The sequence below is a fragment of the Halichoerus grypus genome, chromosome 14 (genome assembly GCF_964656455.1).
Source record: "Halichoerus grypus chromosome 14, mHalGry1.hap1.1, whole genome shotgun sequence".
NCBI classification, from domain to species: Eukaryota; Metazoa; Chordata; class Mammalia; order Carnivora; family Phocidae; genus Halichoerus; species Halichoerus grypus.
The window spans coordinates 52,144,456-52,170,789 of NC_135725.1; the positions used below are offsets into that span (position 1 = coordinate 52,144,456).

At 45.0% G+C, this 26,334-nt stretch overlaps 1 protein-coding gene across 5 annotated transcripts in view; it reads right to left on the reverse strand.

Moving 5' to 3' along the window:
- Nucleotides 1–26,334, reverse strand: part of MOB3B (MOB kinase activator 3B) — a 204,158-nt gene that overhangs the window by 42,321 nt on the left and 135,503 nt on the right. For 3 of the 5 annotated variants that reach the window (XM_036106384.2, XM_078061326.1, XM_036106383.2), the window contains exon 3: nucleotides 6,385–6,587. In XM_036106384.2, coding sequence (XP_035962277.1) covers nucleotides 6,385–6,587 — 203 coding nt within the window. Of the gene's footprint in view, nucleotides 1–3,817; nucleotides 4,389–6,384; nucleotides 6,588–26,334 lie in introns of those variants that run through there. The other 2 variants (XM_078061325.1, XM_078061324.1) reach the window with 1 other exon arrangement.

The window sequence follows — 26,334 nt, forward strand, 5'->3', positions numbered from 1 at the left end:
CACAAAACTGAACCAGTTTCTTCATTTCATTGACTTCTCAAAGTCTTTAATCGGCAATTATACACTGTGGGTCTTCAGGGCTGGAGATGATGTAGCATTTTATAAACTCTCTTGACCAAGGGAAGGAAGTCTGTTTTCACTGAGCATTACTTAGGACCAACTTTTTTTTTTTAAGTATAGTTGACAGATAATGTCACATTAGTTTCAGGTGTACAACACAGTGATTGTCAAGTTTATATGTTACGCTATGCTCACTCTCCATCTGCACCATACAGCGCTATTATAATAGCATTGACTATATTCCCTATGCTGTGCCTTTTATTCCCATGACTTATTCATTCCAGGACTGACATTTTGAGGCACACTCTTCGCCAATACTGATGCTTAAGATTTTTCTTCTTTGCTTTACTTCCCCACCTCACTGAGCTAGCCTCCCATCCTAGAGAAGAAGAGATGAAGGGCTAAAAATAGTAATTCTCGCATCTGGGAGTAACTGTCATGTAGCATCTTGCCCCTCAGAATGTGGTCTGGGAACCAGCCGCACTGACATCACCTGAGATCAAATTTGCACGCTCAATCCCATTCCAGGTGTACTGAATTGGAATCTACAGTTTGGCAACATGCCCAGGTGATTCATACGCACATTATAGTTTGAGATGAAGATGGAGGGTGCTTGGTAGTAGGCAGTAACCTCAGTAATTCTGATTTGGCATATCTGTGGTGAGGCCCAGGGAAGCACATTTTAAAATATCACCTCCAGAAGATCCTGACGCAGCTGGTGTGTGGACCCCTATTAAGAAACATTGATTTGATCGAAGAGCTTCTATGGCCCAAGTGACCTGCTTATAAGGTAAAAGGGCAGCACTGTGATAACATTTGGTTTCCCAGCGGCACTTCTGCAAGGTAGGTCTACCAATCACCTTCATCCTGAGAAATAAGGAAATGACATCCTGGAGACAAGAGAAGGCCCTGGACCAAGGTCACCCAGGGGTCAGCAGGTGCATGAGGGCGAGCAAGCCCCCTCCTGCCTTTCCTCCCCACCTCCCCCAGCCTCTCTCCTCCTCCCTCATCAGCTCTTTATTCAGCAGCGACTGCACTGCTAACAGCCCTCTCTGAGTCTGCTTTTGTGTTTAGTGAAAGGCCAACAAAGCACTGCTGGTTATTTGTGCTTGCTAATGATAATTCTGATTAGCTCAATTCTGTCAGCTGACTCCCAGGCTGCCAGGGGCCCACAGCAGCCTGCTTATTCAATCAGGGCCTGGCCCATTTTCTAATTACTACCATCATTTGGGCTCGTTTCCTCCAACTGTGAATTTGCTTGAGTTCAACTCATCTTCAGCTGTTGCATTTACATGAGAAATGGCTCATCTGTCACGTCTGTGTCTGTGCTCCAGTCCCCCCTCCCTGTTGGAGACCAGATGAAATGAGTTCCCAGGCTGCTGCTGACCAGCAGGTCCCAGTGGGAGCCATGAGGCAAGCCCTCATCACTGGGTTGGCCAGAGTGACCTCTTCCCAGCTTCTGAATTCCAAATTGTATTCCCACTCTGAGGCCTGAAAGGGTGACCCACTGTCCCAGTTTGCCAGGGACCGAGAATTTTCCCAGGACATGAGACTTTTAGTGCCAAATCAGGGAGGGTTAGTCACCTGGACATAGTAGTATGAGAGCGTTCAACACCCCCCAAGTGATCTAGTTGGAATCTGAAACAGAACTGCCTGGAAGCTGGGTCCCATTTTTCTCTGTCAGGCCTAAGACTGATGATGCATCCCTTCACAGCTCTGTGCCTAATTTTGCTTTTAATTTCTACTGCTAATCCAATAGGATGAAGCTTTATTTCCAACAGTGAATAAATGGAAGTCTGCTGGCATGTTCTAAGATGAGGTGGCTCCAAGGGAGGAATGACTGGTGTGTTATCCCTTTGAATGGAGGCACATCATCCCCAAAATACTCTTCCTAATCCAAAACACATTAAACATTTAGAATGTACTTGGCAACTTGGGCATGCGAGCCTTATATCCTGTAAACTCCCAGCCCTCAAAGAGCTGACCATCCCATGAGAGACACCAATACAAATACGATAAACTCTATCTGTTACAAGGCTACCTAGGGGATCACTAAGATGGCAAGAGGTCACGGGAGCTGGGAAGAGAGAATTGGGGTACCTCTGCTTCCTATATGCCAGCTACTTAATATTCATTATCTCATTTAACAGCCAACATTTCTCAAGCACTTACCATGTGACTAATCCATTTAATTTTTACAACAATTCAAGTATTATACCCATTCTATGAATGAGGAAAATGAGGCTTGGAAAAACCAACCATCTTGCTCAAGACTGCAAGTTAGTAAATGAAGAGTTTGAACCCAGAGAGCCTGAGTCTTATTTTGAAGCACGGAGACTGAATCTCCTACCCTGGTGGTGTGCTGGATTCTCCACACCACCAGGGTGCTGGACACTCAGTCAACATCAGACAAAAGCTACAGGGTAGGCGCTGGGAACCGAGGCGGGTGGCTGTGCGTGGAGGAAGTGTGGCAGAGAGAAACAGAAGGTGGCGTGTCTGCGTTCTACATTCCAAGGCATGATAGCAGGAATGTCTCACTGGAGGTGTGGGAACTCGGGGAATGCTGACATTCTAAAGGAAACTGGCAGGTCACATGCTGCCCTTCTGGCCCTTTGCTGCCTTCAATTCTAAAGAATGAATGCTACAATGTGAAGCCAAATGCCTGACTTCTTTATCATCCTTCCAGGGCAGAAGATGAGTGTGTCATGATTTTACATTTTTTAGACTGCATGTAAATTCTTTTTTTTTTTTATTTGAGAGAGAGACAGAAACAGAGACAGAGGTACAGAGAGATAGCAAGAGTGGGGAGGAGAAGGAGAAGCAGGCTCCCTGCTAAGCATGGAGCCTGACGTGGGGCTCGATCCCAAGACCCTGACACCATGACCTGGGCCGAAGGCAGACACTTAACCGAATGAGACACCCAGGCGCCCCTGCATCTGTAAATTCTTGAAAGCATCTTTCTTATGCCTTGGAACATCTGAATAACTTATGTTGCATATATACGGAATTTGATATATGCAAATCAAAGAAAAATGTGTTGATTTGACATACTATGGCTGGTTTTAATATGTTCATTGCTACAGTCCACTTAGAAGTTAGGTATTCTGCGGTGCCTGGGTGGTTCAGGCGGTTAAGTGTCTGACTCTTGGTTTCAGCTCAGGTCATGATCTCAGGGTCCTGAGATGGAGCCCCAGGTCAGGATCTGTGCTCAGCATGGAGTCTCCCTCTGCTCTTCCCCCCTACACTTGCTCTCTCTCTCTCTCTAAAATAAAATCTTAAAAAAAAGAAGTTAGGTACTGTAGCACTATCAACTACTGAAAGTGCTCATTTCAGTAATAACAATCCACAAATCCAGTATTTTTAATGGACACTGGACTGTGCTAAGTATCCAGAGCCTGACATTATATAATTATTGTCCTCAGAAACATCCTCAATCTCTTTCTGTCACTTCATAGGTTTTGGTTTGTGTAAAATGAACACATAATTTCAGATAATTCAGCATGGAAAACACGTGTTAATATGTAAAAGCATTAAAATTAATCACCTTGCAATTACAATTAAGAAAACAGAAAGGTAGGAAGGACACTGTTTCAAGCCAGACTTAAAGAAATAAAAGGTTCTAGGGGAAAAACTGATACCCTTCTTGCTCACTTCCACTGTTAATAATTCTTGGTTAATCCAGTCAGTTTCTCCCCATGCCTCCAAAGAGGCTTTCATCTGGAGTCCTGGGCTGTTCGGGGCCTTTCTGTGACTCTAGTCTTCCAGCCAGCTCCTGGCACTGCTAGGCGTTAGAATCCATGGGGCTCTTCTTCAGTGACAGAAAATAACTGGGAGTGTTTTGATGGCAAAGAAAGGCCTTCTCTACTGGCTCATGCTCAGCTTTGTCTTACAATGGCCTTTATTAAAGCTTCTGGACGTAAAGAAGAAATTGACTTTCGGCTCTATCCATCCGATGTTTCTGCTCCTTTAGCTCAGTGAAACCGAAACAGTGAGTGCTTAGGAGAGCCTCTTCCTTCGGATGGAACCTTGGGGAAGGTAATTCCCCTCATGGTTTCTCCACCCTCTTCATTTCCATGGCCCCTAGTCACTCTTTCCTTTGTCCTTGACATTTTCTAAAATTAGCTTTATCAACTCTTTCCAGTCTTTGAACTCCCTTGAGCTGTTTGCACAACCTTTTCTTCTTGTAGTGACTGTTAACCCACACTTGCCTTTAAGCAGGACAGAGTAGGAGAAATCAACCAGGAAGTATTTCAGCTTCTATCCACACTGTTTGTCCAACTGAATTCAGAGACAGCTTGGTTCCTGCCCCCCAATAACTTTCTAGAAAGCTGTTGTGAAAGAAAATGAAAACAAGCACTTCCTTAGCCAGTGAGATAACTTATTTGTGCCCAGAAAGTCTTGCTTTGTTCCAGAACGCTTAGTGATGCAAACAAAAATATTTTTTACATGTACTCTCATAGCACAATAATAGATTTCAAGCTGAGAAACTCTAATGGTGATATATAAATCTCTTTGCCGGATCCAGGTACTGGACCATTTTAAGCATGCCTTTTTCCTTCTTTGGTATTTTGATTCTTTTTTTTTAAGCATTTGGAGTCAAGCACTTAGATCTTTTAACCGAATTTCCAATCTTTTTTTTTTAAAGATATTATTTATTTATTTGTCAGAGAGACAGGGAGAGAAAGAGCACACACAAGCACGGGGAGCGGCATGCAGAGAGAGAAGCAGGCTCCTCACTAAGCAGGGAGTCCAATGTGGGGCTTGATCCCAGGACCCTGGGATCATACCTGGAGCCAAAGGCAGACACTTAACCGACTGAGCCACCCAGGTGTCCCTTATTTTGATTCTTTAACATCATGAACTTGCTGACCCTGGAGGGACTGGCCCTCCCAGGGCTAGCCAATTCCTAGATGTAGTAAACAACTCACCCTCCAGCTGTTTACTCCCCAGTCAATACAAACTAATCAATCCAGAGCTCACAACTCCAACCACCTCCTCTATGCCTCTCACCCTTAGGGCTACTATTGCCCCCCCCATCACCCTAGGTCCAGGTACCACACAATTAAGACAGCCCCTAATCCCCAGAGCCTCCTGAAATGATTCAAATTAGTCAATTCAATTCTAATCCTGCTTAGTTTGACTCACCTGTTCCTTCCCAGAGAAACCACAATAAAGGATTTTGCCCACATTTTCCCTTCTTCCTCTGCCTCTGACCAGCCTTGGTGGCTACCCGCGTGCACCCCCTCCTTCCCCATGACACGGTGTGCCCCCTTCTCTTCGGATCCATGAGTATAATAATCTATCTTTTCAATGGCAATTGTTTTCCTGATCTGTTGGCCTCACCATACATAAGTAACAATAAAACCTCGATTTAAAAAACACATACATAAAGAGAAAGGAAGATGGATTAGCAAAAGACCACAGCCTGGCCTCTGCTTTGCTCATATTCAAATGGACTTGGATGAAAGTTAGTTGCCCTGTCAGTTATATTTAGCAAAACTGCCAGTTTTAGTGTTCCAAGAAAAAAGCATGATTTTAGTATAAAGCACTGTATTATACTGGTTAAGAAAGTACTCAGTAGAGCCGACTAGAAACAGCTGTGATGAGGACATCCACATTAAGCCACTACATGTTACAAAAGATGCTGGGAGTTTTAAGGTTCCTTGGCTTCTAGAGCACAGATTGAGTCCAACTGTAAAAACACCTTATGGAGCAAATACAAGAAGGCCCCATTCGCCTAAACAATCATGGTAAAGTTTTTTTAAATCAAATGTTCTGGATTTTAACATATCCCATTAAAACTGCAACACGGGAGATTCAGTACGAAAAGCAAAGTCCCTGAGATACTGTACTCTCATCTGGGGCTTACTTCTGTCTCTAGCTCTGGAGTCAAAGCTACTCCAAGGCAGTTTTGCTTACTTTGCATGCCCAGCAGCGGACACACAGTGGGTGCTAAATATATGTTTCCCGAGTGAAAGAATGTTTCTCATTATCTTTAAACAGATGATGTAAGAGATCAAAGATGCTCATTTAAGGGATTATGTAAATCGGTGGCTGGTTTTGGAGCTGAGAATGAAAGCTACTCCCTCTGGCCCAAACCATTATGATCCCACTACATTCTGCCACCGCTCGGAGAGAAATGTAAGACCCTATGTGGTGATGGCAGTGGACATCCTGGCGTCTTCTGACCCTTACGCCCACCTCTACCTCCTGGCTAACGGCCCCCCACGAGTGAGCCCTTTGCGTGGGCCTGACAGTGTGCTGTGACCAATGGCTGAGCTCCTGGGGGCCGCTTGGGTGGCAGCCCTGCTCAGCGACACTCACCAAAGGCTCTAGCTCCTTGCGGTCGATGAGGTTCATCTCTGTGACGAAGTAATAGAAGTGCTTGTAGCAGGTGTTGACATGGGCCTCCGCACCCATCACAATGACCCGGTCAAAGTGGTGGATGTAGACGTGGACGAAGACACGGAAAAGGCGGCACAGGATCTTCTTGCAGATCTGAAGGAAGTTCTTTGGGAAGGGAACACCTAAAGAAGTCAAAAAAAGAAGAGAGAGAACAAAGCCGTGATGGGAAAGCTCCAGAAGCCCGGGAGCGCACGTGCGAGGCTGGAGAACCGTCCTGCACGCGAGCCTCCAGGCCAGCCTGCAGATGCCTGGCTCTGCGTGGGCAGCTGCATCAGACACGCCTAAAAAAAGTGGCTAATGGGTGGCGCCTGGGTGGCTCAGTCGTTAAGCGTCTGCCTTCAGCTCAGGTCATGATCCCAGGGTCCTGGGATCGAGCCCCGCATCGGGCTCCCTGCTCCGCGGGAGGCCTGCTTCTCCCTCTGCTGCTCCCCTTGCTTGTGCTCCCTCTCTCCCTGCCTCTCTCTCTGTCAAATAAATAAATAAAATCTTTAAAAAGAAAAAAAAGTGGCTAATGATGCTGTTATGTTTAAATACCAACAATGACCAGGAAGAGACCAAAAAAATTAATGAAGAAGGCCAGGTTTGTTTCTTTGGTTATATATATATGCATATATATTCATATGTATTTGGTTTTATTTACATATAAATATTTGCTTTTATTTATATATAAATATTAAATATTGATTTTTACATAGAAATGTGTGTTCTCCCTTCTTGCTCCCCACCCCCCCCTTTATAGAGCACAAGAAGGTTCATTTTCCTTTTACATCTAATCTAAGAGAACTAGAGGGAGACGGGTGCTCCCTGACAGAGTAACGGGGCCGCGGGGACTGCAGCAAATCGGAAAGCACCTTCTCCTCAAAGGGAGTAGTGGTGGCAAAACTCCAGCCAACGGTGGCCCGACAGGGACAGAGGCCCAGGGCTCTTAGAACTTCTGATTTTTTTTTTTTTTTTAAAGATTTTATGTATTTATTTGACAGAGACACAGCGAGAGAGGGAACACAAGCAGGGGGAGAGGGAGAGGGAGAAGCAGGCTCCTGCCGAGCAGGGGGCCCGATGCGGGGCTCGATCCCAGGACCCTGGGACCATGACCTGAGCCGAAGGCAGACGCTCAACGACTGAGCCACCCAGGCGCCCCTGATTTTTTTTTTTTTTTAAAGATTTTATTTATTTGACAGAGAGAGAGACAGCGAGAGCAGGAACACAAGCAGGGGGAGTGGGAGAGGGAGAAGCAGGCCTCCCGCCGAGCAGGGAGCCCGATGTGGGACTCGATCCCAGGACTCCGGGATCATGACCTGAGCTGAAGGCAGACACTTAACGACTGAGCCACCCAGGTGCCCAGAACTTCTGATTTTTCAAGATAATTCAGGAATCTGGAGTTCTATGTGAACTTGCTACATTTTTTAAACATGAGCGATGAATCTAAAGTTTTAAAAAATACCAGTGGTCAAAACAAGACATCTTTCTAACTTAATGTGGCCTACAGGCTGCCCGTGTGCAAATTCTGATCCAAATTCCTCCAGAGATTCACTGTTTCCGGGGTGGGCAAATGCTACACCCTCCACAGACAGTGGACATTACACTTATCCCCACTTCATCTCCTTGAGGAAGGTACGAGTGGGTTATGGGGCCAGAGGGGGCACCTTAAGTGGTAACATGTTGTAAGTTAAACAGACTTTGAATTCCTGCTCTACAACTTATCCAGCTGTATTACCATGGCCGAGAGATTTAACCTCTGGGAGCTTCAGTTCTTCCATATGTAAATAAAAATTCCAACAGTTGGGAGGATTAGACACAGATAAAAATTCCAGTGGTTGTGAGGATTAGAAGTGGTGCCCAGGCAACTCTGGTTTCTCATCTATAAAAGAAAGGTCATAATAAGGCCTTCCTTGCATGAGTAGGAGGGTGTTAACACGAGTAAAATCCCTCGACAGTGCCTCGAATAGAGGAAGAGCTCACTAAATAGGAAGGACCCTCCTTCCCTCTGCACTGTAAGGTCTGCAGCATTTAGCTGTTGTTATAAGGAATATATTACCTTTATCAAGAAAAGGTAGACATGGCTACAACCTTCCAACAGAATTGCAGAGTGTGCTTAGGGTGGGCTCCTGGTCCCTGTCCATCCCTCCACAGGGTCCCAGTGGCAGCTGTCTGGTGAGATACTCTGTAATGGGATCACCTGGGACCCCCAGGGCACGATGAGAGAGACAGAACATGACTGGCAAATGGCAGGCGCAAGATCTGCCTCCCTGGGGCCCGGCACCGATACCAGCTTTTCTTCAAACACAAAGTGGGACCTATCAAATGAACCCAGGGAGAGACTCGGGCACAGCATGGCAGCTGTCTGGGCAACAGATGCTGGGATTTGGGGATAGAGGTGAGGTAACGCTAGGGAGTGGGGAGCCCCTCGCAGAGATTATGGGTGGTTTTCTATGCTGAGGAGGGGCCAGCAAAAAGCTGCCAGGCTGGGGAAGGGTCTGGAGTCTTCAGAGAAGCCCAAGTCCCAGAGGTGATGGAATCCCTCTAAGTGTGTTCCCATCAGAAGGGGAGCCCCGTAACCCACACAGTGACAACACCAAGAGTTGACATGTTTCCTTTACAACCTATCTGCAAAGTGGGCTTTACGACTCATATGTCACAGAGGACTAACACTGAAACTCTGAAGCACAGATTAACTTGCCCCAGGCTATTTAGCCAAAAAGGGGCAGGGCTGGGAAGTGGACCAAGTCAGCCTGGTTCTCAACACCAAAAGATCTGGTTATGTTTGGAGGGTAACACTCTTTCTCTGCCAAGGATAGAGGCACAGCTCGATGGCTAAGTGTAACGAGGCATCCAAAGGTTACTCTTGGTGGTACAGAAATAGGATTTAAAAAAAAAAAAAAGAAAAGTGGTGGGAAGTGAGAGAAGTCTGAAAAAAGTCTACGTCCTTGGCAGTCAAAGATGCAAGGTGATAAGAGGTCAGCTAATACACTCCGCTGCCTTCAAGGAGATATGTGTTTTCTCTGTTCATGCCTTAGGAACCTGGGACTAATAGAAAAAGCCAACATTTACTGAGCACTTACTATGTTCCAGGAACTAAGCCAAGAGCTTTACATGGATTAGCTGATTGAATTCTGACAAGGCTTGAAGGCAGGTACTATTATTGTTTCCATCGCAAAGATGGGAAAACAGACTTGGGAAAATTAAGTAGCTGCCCAAGGTCACCCGGCTGGCAAATAGTAGGGGAGGGGCCTGGAGCCAGGTCTGTCCAACTCCAAAGCCCAGGACCACCTTGAAAACCTGAGATGCTCCGCTGGGGCTCTGCACACACCCCCAGCTCTGTGGCCCTTCCTTTATGTGTGGTCTGAGCCCCCGTGGTGGGTTTACCTTTCACTCCCACTGCCTCCAACTCACCACAGCCAGGGAACACGGGGAGTCTCAGCTGTACCACTTCACCTGCTTGATCAGCCCCACACCCCACACACTGACTGCAGGCAAGGCAGTCTCGGGCACATTGAGGATGTTCATGGCAATTGCTAGGTCCCTCTAGATGGTCCCCCATTTGCTTCTTTCCCCCATCCCTGTTCTGCTCAGCTCTGAACTCTTGGCTCTCCCTTCCATCCCATACCTGGTCTCTGGCCGTGCCTTTGTCCTAGAACTTGGCTTGCCTCTTGTCTCTCCCTTTTGGACCACGGCTAGAAATGATCATTAGAGTAGTGGAGAGGAGTGGCTTTGAGATTCTGGAAGACCTAGTTTTAAAGTCCTAGTCCTACAATTTATTTGCTGTACAGGCAGGTTACTTCATCACTCTTCTGCATTGTAAAATAGATAAAAACATTGGCTTTGTAGTGTCCTTATACTAGTATCTGTACTGTAACGGTCCTTAGTGGGAACTGTCAGACTAAATTCTACTTTTGTTATTTCTCACCTGAACTCCTCCGGTAGGTAAAACCCAGGCTCAGCATCTCTTGACTCTAGCTGCAAAGTTGGATCAGACTCTTCCACCATTCCCTCTCTTACATGTAATTCATTCTTCAAAAGTGAATATTGCAAATGGTTCGAGTTAGGGTGTGCTCAGCATGCACCAGTCACCTCAGGCCAACTCTGGAAGCTGAGAAGTCCTGGGCTGGGAGTTCTAGGGAGCCCAGGAACCCCAGCGGGCTCTCGGCTGAACCAGAGAGAAAATCCCAGCTCACAGAGCATGGGGTTGAGAATAAGAAAGCTTGGGGTGCCTGGGTGGCTCTGTCGGTTGAGTGTCTGTCTTCGGCTTAGGTCATGATCTCAGGGTCCTGGGATCGAGCCCCATGTCCAGCTTCCTGCTCGGAGGGGAATCTGCTTCTCCCTCTCCCTCTGCCTGCAGCTCCCCCTGCTTGTGCTCTCTCTCTCTCAAATAAATAAATAAAATCTTAAAAAAAAGAATAAGAAAGCTACATAGCAGTTGGGAAATTCATTCAATATCATCTATGGGTTCAGGGGCCATTTCTATGTATTTTAGCTCTTTTCTCCCCTTCTCTTCTGCCTTCCAGGTGTTCAGATTTGTGTGTGTGTCCATGTGTATATATGTGTGCATGTGTGTATGTATATGTGTGTATATGTATCTGCATATATGTGTGTGTATATGTGTGCATGTGTATGTATATGTGCATGTATGTATGTGTATGTGTGTATATGTATCTGTATATGTGTGCGTGTTTGTGTGTATGTATATGTATGTGTATATATGTGCGCATGTGTCTGTGCGTATGTATATGCATGTATATATGTGTGTTTGTATGTATGTGTAGGTGTGTGTATGCATGTGTATATATGTGTGCATGTGTGTATATGTGTGTTGTATGTGTATGAATGTGTGTACATTATGCATATGTCTATGTGGCATGTGTGTCTGTGTGTGTGTTTTAAATAAACCTTCAGAAGGTGGGAAGTAGAAGAGATCACTCCTTTGGAGGTAAAGAACTGGATGTCCACCCCTCTGGTGGACGTTGGAACTATCTCGCCCTGTGTAACTGGCTACATGGCAGCAAGATAAGGCAAGACTCGGCCCTGCTGATCAACTCCCTTCCTTGACAGTCAGAGGCACCAGCTCATGAAATTGGATTAGTCTGAGGGTTTTTGTCTCCGTGGTGCTAAGAAGTATCCAATCTTCATTAAATAGACAAAGGAAAGGGAGCCCTGAGTGATGCGTGATTTGCAGTGTGTCCCAGAACACTCTGAGCAGTGGTATTATAGTTGCAGTTTTATTTTTTTGTTTTAAGATTTATTTATTTAGAGAGAGAGAGAAATCCTCCAGCAGACTCCCTGCTGGGCATGGAGCCCAATGCGGGACTCCATCTCAGGACCCTGAGATCCTCACCTGAGCTGAAATCAAGAGTGGGACACCTAATGGATTGAGCCACCCAGGCGCGCCTGGCAGTTTTTTTTTTTTTTTTTTAAGTAACGGAGGCTTAGCTGAGTTAAAGTATTTGCCCCTAGCCCCACAGCTAAAGGGAAGTAATGGTTTGGCTCTAAAAGTCAGGTTTTTTTCTTCTGCATCCTGTTACTATGGGCTCCATGGTGGTAGGGAACAGACCAGCATTTTATGACCTGCACTTAGCCCAGGACCTGGCTTATAGAAGGAGCTTGAAAAATGTGTGTTTGCTGGCTTTAAATGGCTACAGTCCAGCAGTAGGAAGAATGACAGGCTAATGAATCATCACAAATAGATGCTGGGCTTGTTACAATGATGGCCTGCACCTGAGGGAACGGTATGCTGGCTGGATCTGGGCAAAGGCAGTCTACGTGGACACGTGGCCCCACTGACCCAGCTCAGGACCACATCCAATGTCCTGTCCCTCTGCTTCTCTTGTGTTTGTGAGATATTATGGACCCTCCACTTTTGTATTTCCCAAGACATGTTTTAAAACTCACTAATTTGGGAGAGCCTTGGCTAAAAAAAAAGGTCATGAGATCAAATGTATTTGCAAAAATCCTGCTTTCATAGAGGTTTACAGTGTATCTCTGCATGGGAAAGGACCTGAGAATTCCTGTAGCAAAAAGTCCTATTTTACTCTGAACCCCTCTTTTCCCCCTCATAATATCTATTGGTTTAAAACACAGAGCCTGTAACAAAAGCCTGGCTTTTGTTTCTATCTCACTCTACCTCCTACTCACAATGCAGTCATATGCAAATGGTTAGTCCCTCTAAGCCTCAATTTCCCCCCCGTAGAAAGAAAAGAGGTTGATGTCATCTCTAGCTCCTGAGGTTGTTATGAGGATTAAATAAATGTACAAAAGGCTTTGCTTAATGCCTTGTGGACAGTAAGCACTCTCTTGTGAACTGTTACTTTTAGTATCCCATGGACCCAATGCTCTTCAGAAAATACTTTGGGATTAAATTCCTCCTGCATATTTATTTTTCAGGAGGGCAGTTTGGGTATTAACACATCAGTTCTGAACTTACAAAGAACTCAGAGTGGCTATGTTCTGCCTTACGTTATTTTCTACAAGGTTCTCATACTTACATCTTGTCTAATTGTAAGTTCCCTGAACAAAGGGATTGTTTTATATTTTGAGTCTGCCTTTAAAAGTACCTGGCACAGGGCTAGGTGGGGAGTAGTCATCCATCAGAATTGAATCATAAAAGAGCAGTGATCTTATTTAGTCAAGATGTGAGTCTATCATCTCCTCTTTGGGGGAGGGAAAAAGGCTCCAGCAGAAATGATAGCCTTTTGCCAGGATCTTGATATGGTCCTGGCATGGGACGCTGCACACTGCTTTTGGTGAAAAGGAAAGAGAGCTCTGTGATAAGAACATTTTGATCTTACCTACGGGGTGGGAAGAAAAAACCTGAAACTCCTCTTTTCTTATCATTAAAACCTCCCTTCTTTGCCTTTCAACGTATTTTTTTTTCGGGTGGTGATCATTAATTTTCAGTTACCGTGCTCAATTAGAAAGTTAATGGCAGACAGTATTAACCAGTAGCTCTAACTGAAGTAGACTGCACGTCTGAAGTGTCTGGAGTTAAACTTTGACTAGTCTTATAATAATTGAGACAAACCATGTGACCATAATCCCAAATAGATGTGCACTGATTGATATAGAAAACAACCTTTGATCGGAAGGTCTTCAAGTGATTTGCAATCACTAATTGAGTCTCAGGGCACCCCGAGCCACATCCCATGACTCTCAGATTCAAGCTGGAAAATTTCATACTTTAAGTTGTTCCAAAATGAGAAGATGTGTTCAGAAGAGTGTTCTCCAAAGAGGTGATAGACAAACAGACAGACAGACAGACAGACAGACAGACACACACACACACACACCTTTGGATCTGGATGGTCTTGGGTTATGTGATGGAGCTTGGTCTCTGCAAATGGGTCAGTAATGAAATGAAGTTGGTGAACCTAAAACAGGGCCAGGCTGAGCTCAGATGCCAGAGTGAGCTGAGGCAAAATGCCTGGGCAGAGGTCAGAATCCCAAACCAATCACTCATAGGTGGTTCCGGCAGGAATTTGCCCAACAATTAGACTCAAAGCAAGGCTAGAGTTTGCTGGACGATCGGGCCAAGGAGGAAGCTAAGCCAGAGAGTTGGGATGAAGGCAGAGGGTGAGGTGAGCCTGCAGGGCCCGGACTCTCCTGAAGGCCTGACAGGCAGTGCCCAGCCCTGCCTCCGCTGTTCAGGAAGACGTGGTGCTCGGCAGGGAGTCAGCATCTGACAGGGCCCTGCAGAGTTCATGAATGTGCCTAACCACAACTTTCTGATCTCCAAGCCACATTCAGTACCAGAACTAAATCGAGCATGGAATATAATAATTTCTCTGGGGCCCCATGTGGATTTGCCTTTTATCTCTGACTTAGTAAATCTCCTTTCTCCCAAACAAAATTTAATAAAAAATTCCAGTAATTTCTGAGCTTCAATCCGTTTTCTTTCTTCTTTCCTCCTCTTCCCTCCCTTGCACTAGGCAGATGCCCCATTCAATCCTTCCTTTGCGGACACCCCTGAAAGAAAATAAGCTGTCTAAATGGCTTATGTTTCCTTTTTTACCCTGTTATGGGAGCTGCAAAGGGAAAGAGTCCCTCAGAGAATGCAGAAATGCTTGGGATGATGGGGCCACAGACTGGAGACAAAGGTCCCAAACTCAAACAAGAGCCGGGGGTAGTTTCTGTGTTCACTGAAACGCATTCCTGTTCTCATCATCTTCTCTCTTTTCTGCTGAAGAGAAGGCCCAATGTCTGGTGCATGATCACACCGGGTTAGACCCGGACCACGGAGGTAGAGAGAGTAAGGGCTAGGAGGTGGTCTCCAGCGACACTAGACAACTGCCCTCAAACATCCCAGGTCCCACAAGTAGTCGGCAGGTGTTCCAGCCTGTCCTTTACCTAGTTAATGCCTCTACTTTCTTAAGAGCTCCGCCCAGGTTGTCTGACATCTGCTATCTGCTCCTGAAACTTTCTGAGCACAGAGCCCAGATGGTAATTCCACACAGCTCTGTGGGAATCCCTGACTCAGGGCCAGCCCATCTCCTAGACTGTACCCTCCCTGATGGTCCTCACGGCTGATCCTTAGTGCCTACCACGGAGCCTGGAGCGGGCTGGGTGTGTAACCAATGCTTGCCACGTGCTGGATGGAGGGCTGGGCTCTTAGGCCACATGCTGACCCTGAAATCAAAGCTCAGAAAGGCAAGGGGACTGACTGGCCTGGGATTTACAGCGAGTTTGTGATGAAAAGGGACCTGCATCCCAGTCTCTCTGATTCCAGAGCCTGTGCTCTTTTCACTCTTGCTAGAATACTCGACAGGCTGTTCTCACGGCTCCTTCCATCTCTCTTCAATCCTACTGGCAGACTTGGGGAAGCAAAACTTGTTAAAAGATGAAGGTGGAAAAGGGAGGTTTGGTTCTCACTTCCCCAAACGCATGTGTCATCCAGGGTTAAGGAGAGTGGTTAAGCGTCTGGCCCTGGTGTCCATCATACTTGGGTTCACACTCTAGCTGTGGACCATCCGCGTTGCTTGTTCTTGAGGAAGTGTGCTAACTTCTAAGAGGCTCGTTTCCTGATCCGAGAAATGGGGATAATGATACCGAGGCCTCTGTGAGATGGTGATTTTAAACACAAGCACAGTACCAGGAGGCACCCAGGGGGCACTCAGTTAAGTAACAGCCAATGTTACTGTGGTTAGGAAGTTTGGGCTCTTCCTCATCGAAGCCGAGGGTGCGGAGAAGGGCAAATGAAACAGGAAAGAGCAAGTTACCTTTTCTTCGAAAGGGCAAACTCTCCTGAAAAGTGGATTTGGGGAAATATCCTGAGAGTTGTCCGAGGAGTTTCCACATGACACAAAATGAAACCTAGTAACGTTCTGGCCAATCCTTTTGGGACCCCTGATGGCACACGAATAACACCCAGAAATGCCCACATTTCTCCTTAAAACAGTCGCTCCTGTCTGAGGGCATCTGTATTGTCCTTTATGCCTTTGGAGTCCGGTAACTGAGGAGAGCACCTATGAAACTCCCTGTGCAAGTCATAAAATTCACTCATTCTCAATAGTTCATGAATAAAAACAACATCCCACACACGTGGGAAAAGAAAACAGACCTCCTCTGGCAGCGTGGCTGAGAACATACCATTTCCAAAACACTTGCAAAACAAAATGCAATTGGATCATGAGGAAAACAATGAAGAAAAAACTCATAACACAGATCTGTTTCTTAAAAATACACATCTTCCTCCTCTTTGCTGACTCTGCTGCCCATCCCACCCACATTCTCCTGCCTCCTGCAAAATGCATATACATATATATATATACATAGAAGCCTCATGCTTTTGCTGATGAAAAGTCAGCTGCAGAGGACTGATTCCTCTAAGCAGATGTTTTGTGTTATCTCAGTGCGTTCCTCAAGAAAGTGTCTGTTCATCATGCCAAGGAAAACAATCCCGTGTAGCAAGACTTTGTTCCTCTGCCTAAAAAAAAGAAAAAAAAAGCCCCCAAACAAGCTGACAGCTGCAAATGGTTAGAAATAAAGTGGCTACTACTCTGTTCTCCACCTCCCTCTGCCCTTCGCCGGAGCCCGCTGTGTTGCCCTCTGACCTATAATCACAGTGGTGGGACTGAAGGAAGAGAGACGAGCATGGGATTATCCGCTCTAAACAGACTGTTAATTCTTTCAGACGTGCCATTTGCCGGGCAGAGGAAGTGCTGTTTCAGCCACCCAAAGGAGCGGCTGTAAATACAATGTGCCTGCCTGTCTCACTTCCCTCTGCTCCCCAGTGTCACTTCTCTGGGGCTGGAGGCTGTTCCTCATCTGCCCCTCCGTCCGCAGGATGTCTGCCCTCACCCTCTGCCGGCCTGGCACGGAGGAGGAAGGAGACTGAGAAAGACCCAGCAAAACCCGAAGAAGATACTCATTCACTCTGGATTGGCAATAAGAGCCATAAAAAAACAAAAACAAAAACAAAAACAAACCGTAGCTAGTTCAGACGTGCTGAGTTTGTTGAAAAGCACATGGGCCAAATGAGATGGGAGTGAGCCGAGAACAAGATGTTAATGAACTTCGTTATTGCTAGAGACTGAGACTGAGGTGCCTGCCCTTGGATCAGAGCCCCAGTCAGAATCTGAAAATGACTCAGCCTCCTTGTCATGGATGATACGTTGTGGGTGTCTTCACAAGTAAAACTTTTCTCTAGCCACCGGCAGAATCTTTCTCCCATTATGGGAAGGGCAGTTAATACCAAATCTTGTCGGAATAGTTTCTAGCCTATAATTTTCTCTCCATCCCCACTGCCACTTCCCTAGCTCAAGCCACCATCATCTCCTGCCTGGTGCTGGAGTTTCCCCCCCAGCTCTACTCTTGGATTTTTCCAGTCTCCACCTGGCAGGCAGATGATCTTCCTAATATGCAAATAATCTTCCTAATATGCAAATCTAACCAGCACATCCATCTTTCTGCATTAAACTCTAAAGCAGCTTCCCACCGCTTTAAGGTAAAATCAGAGCTATTTAACACAGCAGGCAAGACTCCCTATGGCTCCAACCATGTGTATCTCTCCATCATCACTTCTGGAGCCTCCTAATTTATATATGATACTCCAGCCCTCTGAAGCTAAGATCCTCTTGGGCTCACTTCTGGGAGATGCCACATACTGAAGAGTTGGCAGCTGGAAACCCTCTTCCTCAGCTTCCCCTTTTTGTCTGGCTAACTCCCATTTGTTATTCAAGGCTCAACTACGTTTTCACTTCCTCTAGGATATCCTCCTTGGATATCCATGTGTTAGGCACATCATGACACCCTATACTTCTCCCATGACAATACTTATTACATTGTATTGTAATTGTCCATTTTTTGGTCTCCCACTAGAATGAAAATTTTGTCATATCAGGGAATGTCCTTTTACCTTTCTTGTTCACAGTTATCCCTGGCATCAAATGCATACCAGAACATGGTGGTCTCAATGAGTATCTGTAGAGTGAATACACGAACAAATGACCATATCAAGTGGGGGTGGTGAAGACTTTGCCTGCTTGGGTTGCCCTTGCTTTTCCCATCCCCAAACAGTGGCCCTGAGTCACAGCCTGAAAACTCTCATTCTGAGGAAAGTTTCCCCAGGGAATTGCTATAGGCCCACGTTTAACATTGTCATGCCCAAAGCTATAAGGCTGTAGTGAAAGTTGATACTTTGGGGCGCCTGGGTGGCTCAGGCAGTTAAGCGTCTGCCTTCAACTCAGGTCATGATCTCAGGGTCCCGGGATTGAGCCGAGTCAGGCTCCCTGCTCAGTGGGGAGTCTGCTTCTCCCTCTTCCTCTGCCTCTTCCCTGGCTTGTGTGTGCTCTCGCTCTCTCTCTCAAATAAAATAAAATCTTAAAAAAAAAAAAAAAGAAAGTTGATACTTTTATCTCTTCATACTTGGCAGATCGCAGAGAGAAATTAATTTTAACAGGTTTTCATTCATACTGTGAAAGAAGCACCTCCTCAAATCATACTGTCTGTTTGTATTGAAGTGCCTATTTTCATCTAAATAGAAAGGTGTCAAACAGGTAGCTTTCCACCTTAGCACAGTTGGAAATAAGCTAGCAATGACTCACAAATACTCCTGAGATACATGATGGGGGCAGACAGGAGAGAGGGAAAAGACAGCAAAGTAACGGATCCTTTTTGGAAAGGGCAGCAGACCCAGACAGAATGATGACTGGAACCCAATTTGAGGGGTGCTTTTTTGCAGAGCCAAAAGGGAGCAGTGACCAGGAGGAAGTTAATTTGAGGCAGGGGTGTAGATGTTGGAGGTATCTTCTCCAGACAGAAAGAGTCTAAGAAAAGGAAACTTGCCAAGGAAGTTCGGGGCAGACTGCATGCAAAGACCCATGGAGACTGAAGCTGAGGGAAAAATGGCAGGTGGATGCAAATGACTCTTCACACCTGAGCTGGAGGGGTTAGTTAAGGCAGGGACTGAGCAAGAAACGGTGAGTCATTGTAATTGCATGTAAGATCCAATGAGGGTAGTCATTGTAATTGCATGTAAGATCCATTGTAATTGCATGTAAGCCACCAATGGGTGGCTCAGTGGGTTAAGTGTCTGACTTCAGCTCAGGTCATGATCTTGGAGTCCCCCACTGGGCTTTGGGCTCCGCACTCAGCAGGGAGTCTGCTTGTCCCTTTCCCCCGACTAGTGCTTTCTCTCTCTCTCTCAAATAAATAAATAAATAAATAAAATCTTAAAAAAAAAAAAAAAGACCCAATGAGGGTAACATAGTGACATAGGGATGAAACCGGAAATACAGCTCTAATATTTGATCTCTGGGATGGAAGTTCAGCTAAATTCACAGACTAAGCTGGGCATCTGTAAATTACCTACTTGAATACAGTCTGAACCAGGAATCACAAAATCAAATGCCTTCACGAGTCAGAAAGAAATAGAAGAGTCAAGTCGGCTGGGCGTAATACAGCAGGGAGCGGTGTGTACTGTGACAACCTGAGAGCACTTTCTGCGGGACAGGAGAAGAGCCCCTCTGCCTGGGCTGATCACTATTGAGCAGGAATGTGGGTCCGGGACGGCCAGACCTTCTAGTAGTCTAGATTCCAGTCTGAAGTCTGTTCACAGTTAAATGTTGATGATGAATTAAAAAACACTGGGCGCCTGGGTGGCTCAGATGGTTAAGCGTCTGCCTTCGGCTCAGGTCATGATCCCAGGGTCCTGGGATCGAGTCCCGCATCGGGCTCCCTGCTCCTTGGGAGCCTACTTCTCCCTCTGCCTCTCTCTCTCTCTCTGTCTCTCATGAATAAATAAAAATAAAAAAAAAAATCTTAAAAAAATAAAAAACATTAAAAATGTTCAACATTTTATTTATTAATGTAATTTAGCTTCACATAGTTAACTCAGCTTGGAAAAGCTGACTTTCTATAAGATGACAGCTTAATTTTTAAAAGTTTACATTAAAAAATTTTAAATGCCCTCGTAGCTAATGAGTACACACAACACAACACCCAGATCTTAGTTTCTAATACCATTCTTCAGTAAAAGGAATCAGGGCTCCTGGGAGAAATGGCTGACTCTAGGGCTGAGGCAGGGGATATAAAAGATGGCCTGCCAGAAAGAAAAGATGTCCTTCAATAAAATCACAACCTTGGGTGGGGGGGTGTCCAAGGGACACTGGAGGCAATGTAAAGCTCCCGAACCACCAAAGCTGGAACTGGAGCAACAAAATAAATGGAAGAATACTGGATGATAACCCAAAGTATAAAATAAATATCCATAAGTCCAGACTGATATAAACAGAATAAATAAATGGAAACTGGACAAATGTCGCATGCAGTGGAATTCCAAATAATTTATGTAGACACTTCCCCCAGCAAGAGGTAGAACCCCCTTTCCCGCTGTTAACTGGGGGGTATGCGAGGTGACTTTCTTCCAAAGAGTGAGTACAGTATGGAAAAGGAGGTAGAAAGAACAACTTCATGGAGAAAACTGGCAAGCACTACAGTGGCCAGGTGATCGAGGTTAACCCCAGCAATGGTAAGTCACTGGCATCGCGTATATCTTTGATATGATGTGATGCAAATGTCACTTGACTCCTGTAGTCTTCCTCTCAAGAACACATAACCCCTGCCTAACCAAGAGAAAAACATCAGGCAAGCCCAAACTGAGGGAGATTCTACAAAATATTTGACAAATATTGCCCAAAATTGTCAAAGTCATCAAAAAAGAAAAGTTTGAGAAAGCATCACAGCGCAGAGGAGCATGAAGAGATACGATGGCTAAATGTATTGTGGTGTCCTGGATGGAATCCAGGAACAGAAAAGGGGCATGAGGGAAAGTCTCATAACATCTGAATACTGTGTGTTTCGTTGACAGTTGGTACTGATGTGAGTTCCTTAGTTGCGACACATGTATTATAGATATAAATATAAATGTAATGCAAGATGTTACCAACATGAGAAGCTGTATGAGGGATATATGGGTACTCTCTGTACTATCTTTGCAACTTTTGGGTAAATCTAAAACGCTTCTAACTAAAATTTTACTTATATAAAAAATACCACTCTGTGGGCCAAAAATATTTGCTTGGGCCCAGGGACCATGAGTTTTTACCCTTTGGTTCATGCACTGACATTTCTATATTTACTGATGAAACTCTGATCAGAATTGGCTACATAATTTGCAGAGCCCCTTGTTCAAAAATTAAGAATTTCAAGATGGTGACAGCAGAGTGTTAAACCAAGCCCAGGGCTCTCCTGAGGGCAAGTTCCATGTGACTGTACATGACCCACGCCTGGGAAGCAGGCGGTCTCTGATACACCGCATGGTCTCATCAGAGTTGTCCAGTTAGTAGTCAGATAAAACTCCCACATACACTCTTTATTTGTTCACTAACCAATTTACATAACTAACAAACATTTATTTGGGGATGTGCTATAGAGATTCAGCAATGAGCCAGAGTTAAATTGGACCGATAAATCTTAAGGTCACCTTATAGCTACTTGAATCTGGGAATTGACCTCCCCCAGGCAGACAGCTCTGAGATTCATCCCCTCATCCTCTTGATTTTCTCCTTTTCTCCCATCTCAACTTCAATTCTACTTACTACAATGGGACTTCTGAAGAAAGTGGATTTTAAAAATTCTAATATTAAATATGAAAAGCACTGAAAAGTTTCAATGACTTGGCTCCTAAGAGAAACTTACATGTCTTGAGCACCTAATGGCACCAGGTATTAACATATATTAATAACACTGATTACTCTAAACAAATCAACAAACCCATGAGTTGTTTCCCCCACTTTGCAGATGAGAAAATGGGAAGCTAAGAGAGGTTGAGTCACTTGCCCAAGAGACAAATGATAGGTGGTAGAGCTGGAATTTCAATCCAGATTCATCCCACTCCAAAGCACACACATTTCTCAAATGAAACACCCTCTACCCCTCCAAAACCAAGGCAGTTCCATTAAAATTATTTTTTAAATTAACTTCATCTTCCAGAAAATACCTCTTAACAGTTAGTTTTAAAAACCCTCAACTGAAATAAATTACCATGAGGTCATTAGCCAGTTTCAAGGTCCTTAATAAAACACAACTTTTGAGGAGAAGAGTCTGAGAGTTCAGGAAATTTGTCTTTTGGAATTTGGTGGAGGTGGGTGGGAAAAGCAGGAAAAAGACACAGGGACTCCAGCAATTGCCTCTTTAGGATTTGAGATTCTAAAGCAGAGGTAAAGAAACTGATGCTGCGGGCCAACACCAGCCAGCAGGCATGTTTTCTTTGGACTGCACAGTATGTTTGAAATGCTGCCAACATTTAGAAATCGGGAACTATAATACAAAGATCAAGAATTCTGGCTTCTCTTGGAAAAACTCAGAAGACCTGGCATAACGGAACTGAAATTCCCTCATGGCAATAAGCTAAGTGCTGTCTGCTTCCTGTAACTGGGAGATGCTATGTTCACCTGCGCAACCCCACTCATTTCATTTATTTATTGTCCCAGCCTGGACCCTTTAAAGAAAACATAGCATGTGGTTGCAGATTTCGCTGCAGTAAATGGTAGGCACTTCTGGCTGGGTGCCCTTCCTTGGGACAGGTCTTCTGCCCTTCAGGGAGAAGGGACTCTTTCCACCAAGGGGTCACCCCAGAATGGTGCCCACTGGCTCTGATTTGGGCCACCAGTCCCACCTCTTGTGGAAGCAGGTGGCTTTGTTTTGTATGGCCAGGTGAGGCTATATCTATTGGCTATATAGGAAAATGATTACCCTAGTGACACTGTCCCTGAGTACGTAATATTTTCAGATTCCTTCTTACCGAGCCTCTCTGTAGTGAAACTGTTCTCTTTCTAGTGCCCCATTTGACACATTTGTGCGGAGGGCACCATGTGCTTGTTTTCTGAAGGCAACTCCAGGAGGAGCATCAACAGACAGACTCCTAGGTTAATGAAGGCCATGGGCTAGGTGTTTTGCAACACAGGAGTTTCCTCTCTGTCTTTTCTTTGTTAACATCGATCGGTGGTCCTCAAATTACATAAACTTGATTTTCCCACTGCCTGCATATTTGCATGGTATACATAGACGTTGCTAAACGCCCTTCTTGGTACATTTGGTCTATTCTACATTAACGAACTACAGCGATGCTTTGGTGACGTCACACAGAAACAGTGTCAGCCAGCTTACTCACTGAAGAGGACGAAGTCCTACCCCCACCCCACCCCCATGCTGGAGTCCCAGCGGGGCCACCTTGCAGAGCACATGGCCCTTGCCCAGCACTCCCTCTCCTAAGTTTTGAATTTCTTGGGCCGAAACACATTAGCACCCTTTGAAATGGTTAGCAATTTTACATGTTTCCTAGTTTTGTGAAAAAACTTCTGACTTATAAACCTACGTTTTATTTATCAGACAGGTATTTGGGAATATATATTTATAAAAGTAGGTCACTGCCTAGGTTCTTTTGGTCTAATCATAAAAGTAATAATGTTTAAAATTAGAAAATGCTGTCAAGTATAAATATCATTATCACTGATAATCCCACCAAGGAATAACCACTGATAATATTTTGGTGTGTTACCTTCCAGTCTTTTTTCTTTGCATATCTATATGTATGTGTATGTATGTATGTATGTATGCATGCATATGGTATATTGTTTTTTAAAAATTTTTTTTAATTTTTTTTTTTTTTATTTGCGAGAGAGAGAATGAGAGAGAGCACGAGAGGGAGGAGGGTCAGAGGGAGAAGCAGACTCCCTGCTGAGCAGGGAGCCCGATGTGGGACTCGATCCCGGGACTCCAGGATCATGACCTGAGCCGAAGGCAGTCGCTTAACCAACTGAGCCACCCAGGCGCCCGGTATATTGTTTTTTAAAAATAAGATTAAAATCATATAATACATTGTATCCTTTTTACACTTAACATTTTATCATGAGTACACATTAAATATTCTTTGAGCAATGAATTGTCACAGATTCAACGATTATGAGGACAAAATAATGCTTGGGTGACTCTCCTTGAGTATATCTTCAGCAATTAGTCTCTGACAATTTTCCCTGGTTGGATTCTTAGGAATGGGTTGAATCCCATAGTTTGTATATATTTTTAGTTTACATATATATATTTTGAAAGATTTTATTTATTTATTTGTGAAAGAGAGAGTGAGAGAGCACAAGCAGGGGGAGTGGCAGAGGGAGAGGGAGAAGCAGGTTCCTCCTAAGCAAGGAGCCGGATGCAGGGCTAGATCCCAGGACCCCAGGATCATGACCTGAGCCAAAGGCAGACACTTAACTGACTGAGCCACCTAGGCGCCCCTCCCATAATTTATATTAATAGTTCACGCACATTTTGCACTTTACTCTAGAGTAGATCCACTTGTTTTATAGAGAATATTAACTTTTCTGTAAATCTTGAAATAAAATTAATGGGCTCTATTTATCCTGCAGTATTGGCATTCCCTGGCACACCAGTGAATTCCTCGGCGGTGTGAACAGCTCAGTTGGAGAAACCCTGACGTAGGACTGAAGAACTAGGGCCGTAGACAGTAATTAGTAGTCTTCCTTTGAGTACAGCAGTGGTTCTCTCAGCCCTGGCTACACATTAGAATTATTAGAATTATCTGGGAAGCATATTACAAAAAAAAAAAAAAAAGGTAATGTCCTACACTAGAGCAACTGAATCTGAAATTCTCCAGATGATCTAATGTGTAGAGCTAGTCTAGAGCAGTGGTTCTCAAAGTGTGGTCTTTGGACAAGCAGTACCTGCAATACCGGGGAACTTAATTAGAAACGCAAATTCCTAGACCCCAACCCACAGGCACTGAATCTGACTCTTTGGGACTAGGGCCCAGCAATCAGTGCATTTTAAGATGCACTCCAGATAATTATGATCCATGTTAAAGTTTAAAGACCACTGGCCTAGAGTATTCCTTGTGCATATTCCTGGCCCAGAGATAGAGCCTGCTTAACCCAGCAGGGAAGCTTATTGAAGAGTCACAGAATCTGGTGTCGGGCAGAGTTCAAGTCTCTTGTCTGCCACTGACTAGCCACACGATCTTGGGCAAGGGAATTAGCCCCTCTAAGGCTCAGTTTCACCATGAAGGACATGGGGATAATTTTACACCTACCTCATTGGGTTACTGTGAGGATTAAGTGGAAAAAAAATAATGAAAGGTATTTTGCAAAACAGGTAGGGCTCGATAAATATTTGCTATTACCATTACCCATCAGAGATACCATTATTAGTGGTCAGGAGGCCGGGAAGGAAGCTTCGGAGGTGGAGGAAGCCAAGTGATCTGGTGGCTGGAACATCCAAAACAGATGTTTGTTCCCTGACTCTTCTCTAGTACAGGTTTGGATTTAGACTGCACCTGCCGTTGGCATGAACAGATGAGTCTCCCAGGATGAGACAATAAATCATTCTCTCAGGAGCTGTCTTCAAACTGTGGAAGTATTGAAAATATATAGCTAGAGACACAGGCTTGGTCATCTGGATGTGAGAACTGTCAGGGGTGGGAGGAGGGGGAGAAGGAGTGGGACGCCTTTTTTACTCAACCAATATTCTCAAACAGGGGCCATAAGAAGCACCTGGAGGGCTCATTAAAACACAGATTGCCAGGGGGTGGGGTGGGGAGGAGCACCTGGGTGGCTCAGTTGGTTAAGCATCTGCCTTTGGCTCAGGTCATGATCTCGGGGTCCTGGGATCAAGCCCCATGCTGAGACCTCTGCTCAGTGGGGAGTCTGCTTCTCTCGCCCCCTCTGCCCCTCCCCCTGCTTGTGCACGCTCTCTTTCTCTCTCAAGTAAATAGATAAAATCTTTAAAAAAATAAATAAAACACAGACGGCTGGGCTGCGCCCCAGCGTTTCTGTGTGTTTGGGGTGGGGTCTGGGTTTTGTACTTCTATCAAATTCCCAGGTGTTGTTCACATTGCTGGTCAGACCACACACTTCTCATGCTAAATTGAAACTTCATGAAACTGAAAGGCAACGCTGAACTGTGATTTATAAAAGTTTAAGAAAGGAAGAAATGTTCTCCAAGACATTTGCATTTCCTCTGTAAAATCCAAATGCCTTTTGATGTGCTATTTAGATTTGTCTCTGAACAGGACTGGCCAATGTGACAGACGTGCTGATGGTCACGTTTTCATTTGAACCCCAGGTCCTGTGCAGGGTAATGGAGAGGTGGAGTGATGGGCGGTTGTAGCCCTTAGGCTGCTCCCACAGGTGGCAGTGGTGGGGTGGGATACCAATCATTCCCAGTTGCACCTCCTCCTCCCAAGAAGCCAACCCATACCGATCACTTGGTACCTACTCAGCATTTGTATACACAATGTCATCTAATTCCTCCCACAATCCTATGATGTAGGTATTATTTGTATCCCAATGTTACAGATGAAGGAGCTGAGATCAAAGAGGTTAAACAAGTGTTCTGAAGACCTGTGGCTAGTAATAACGATCTTCAGAAATT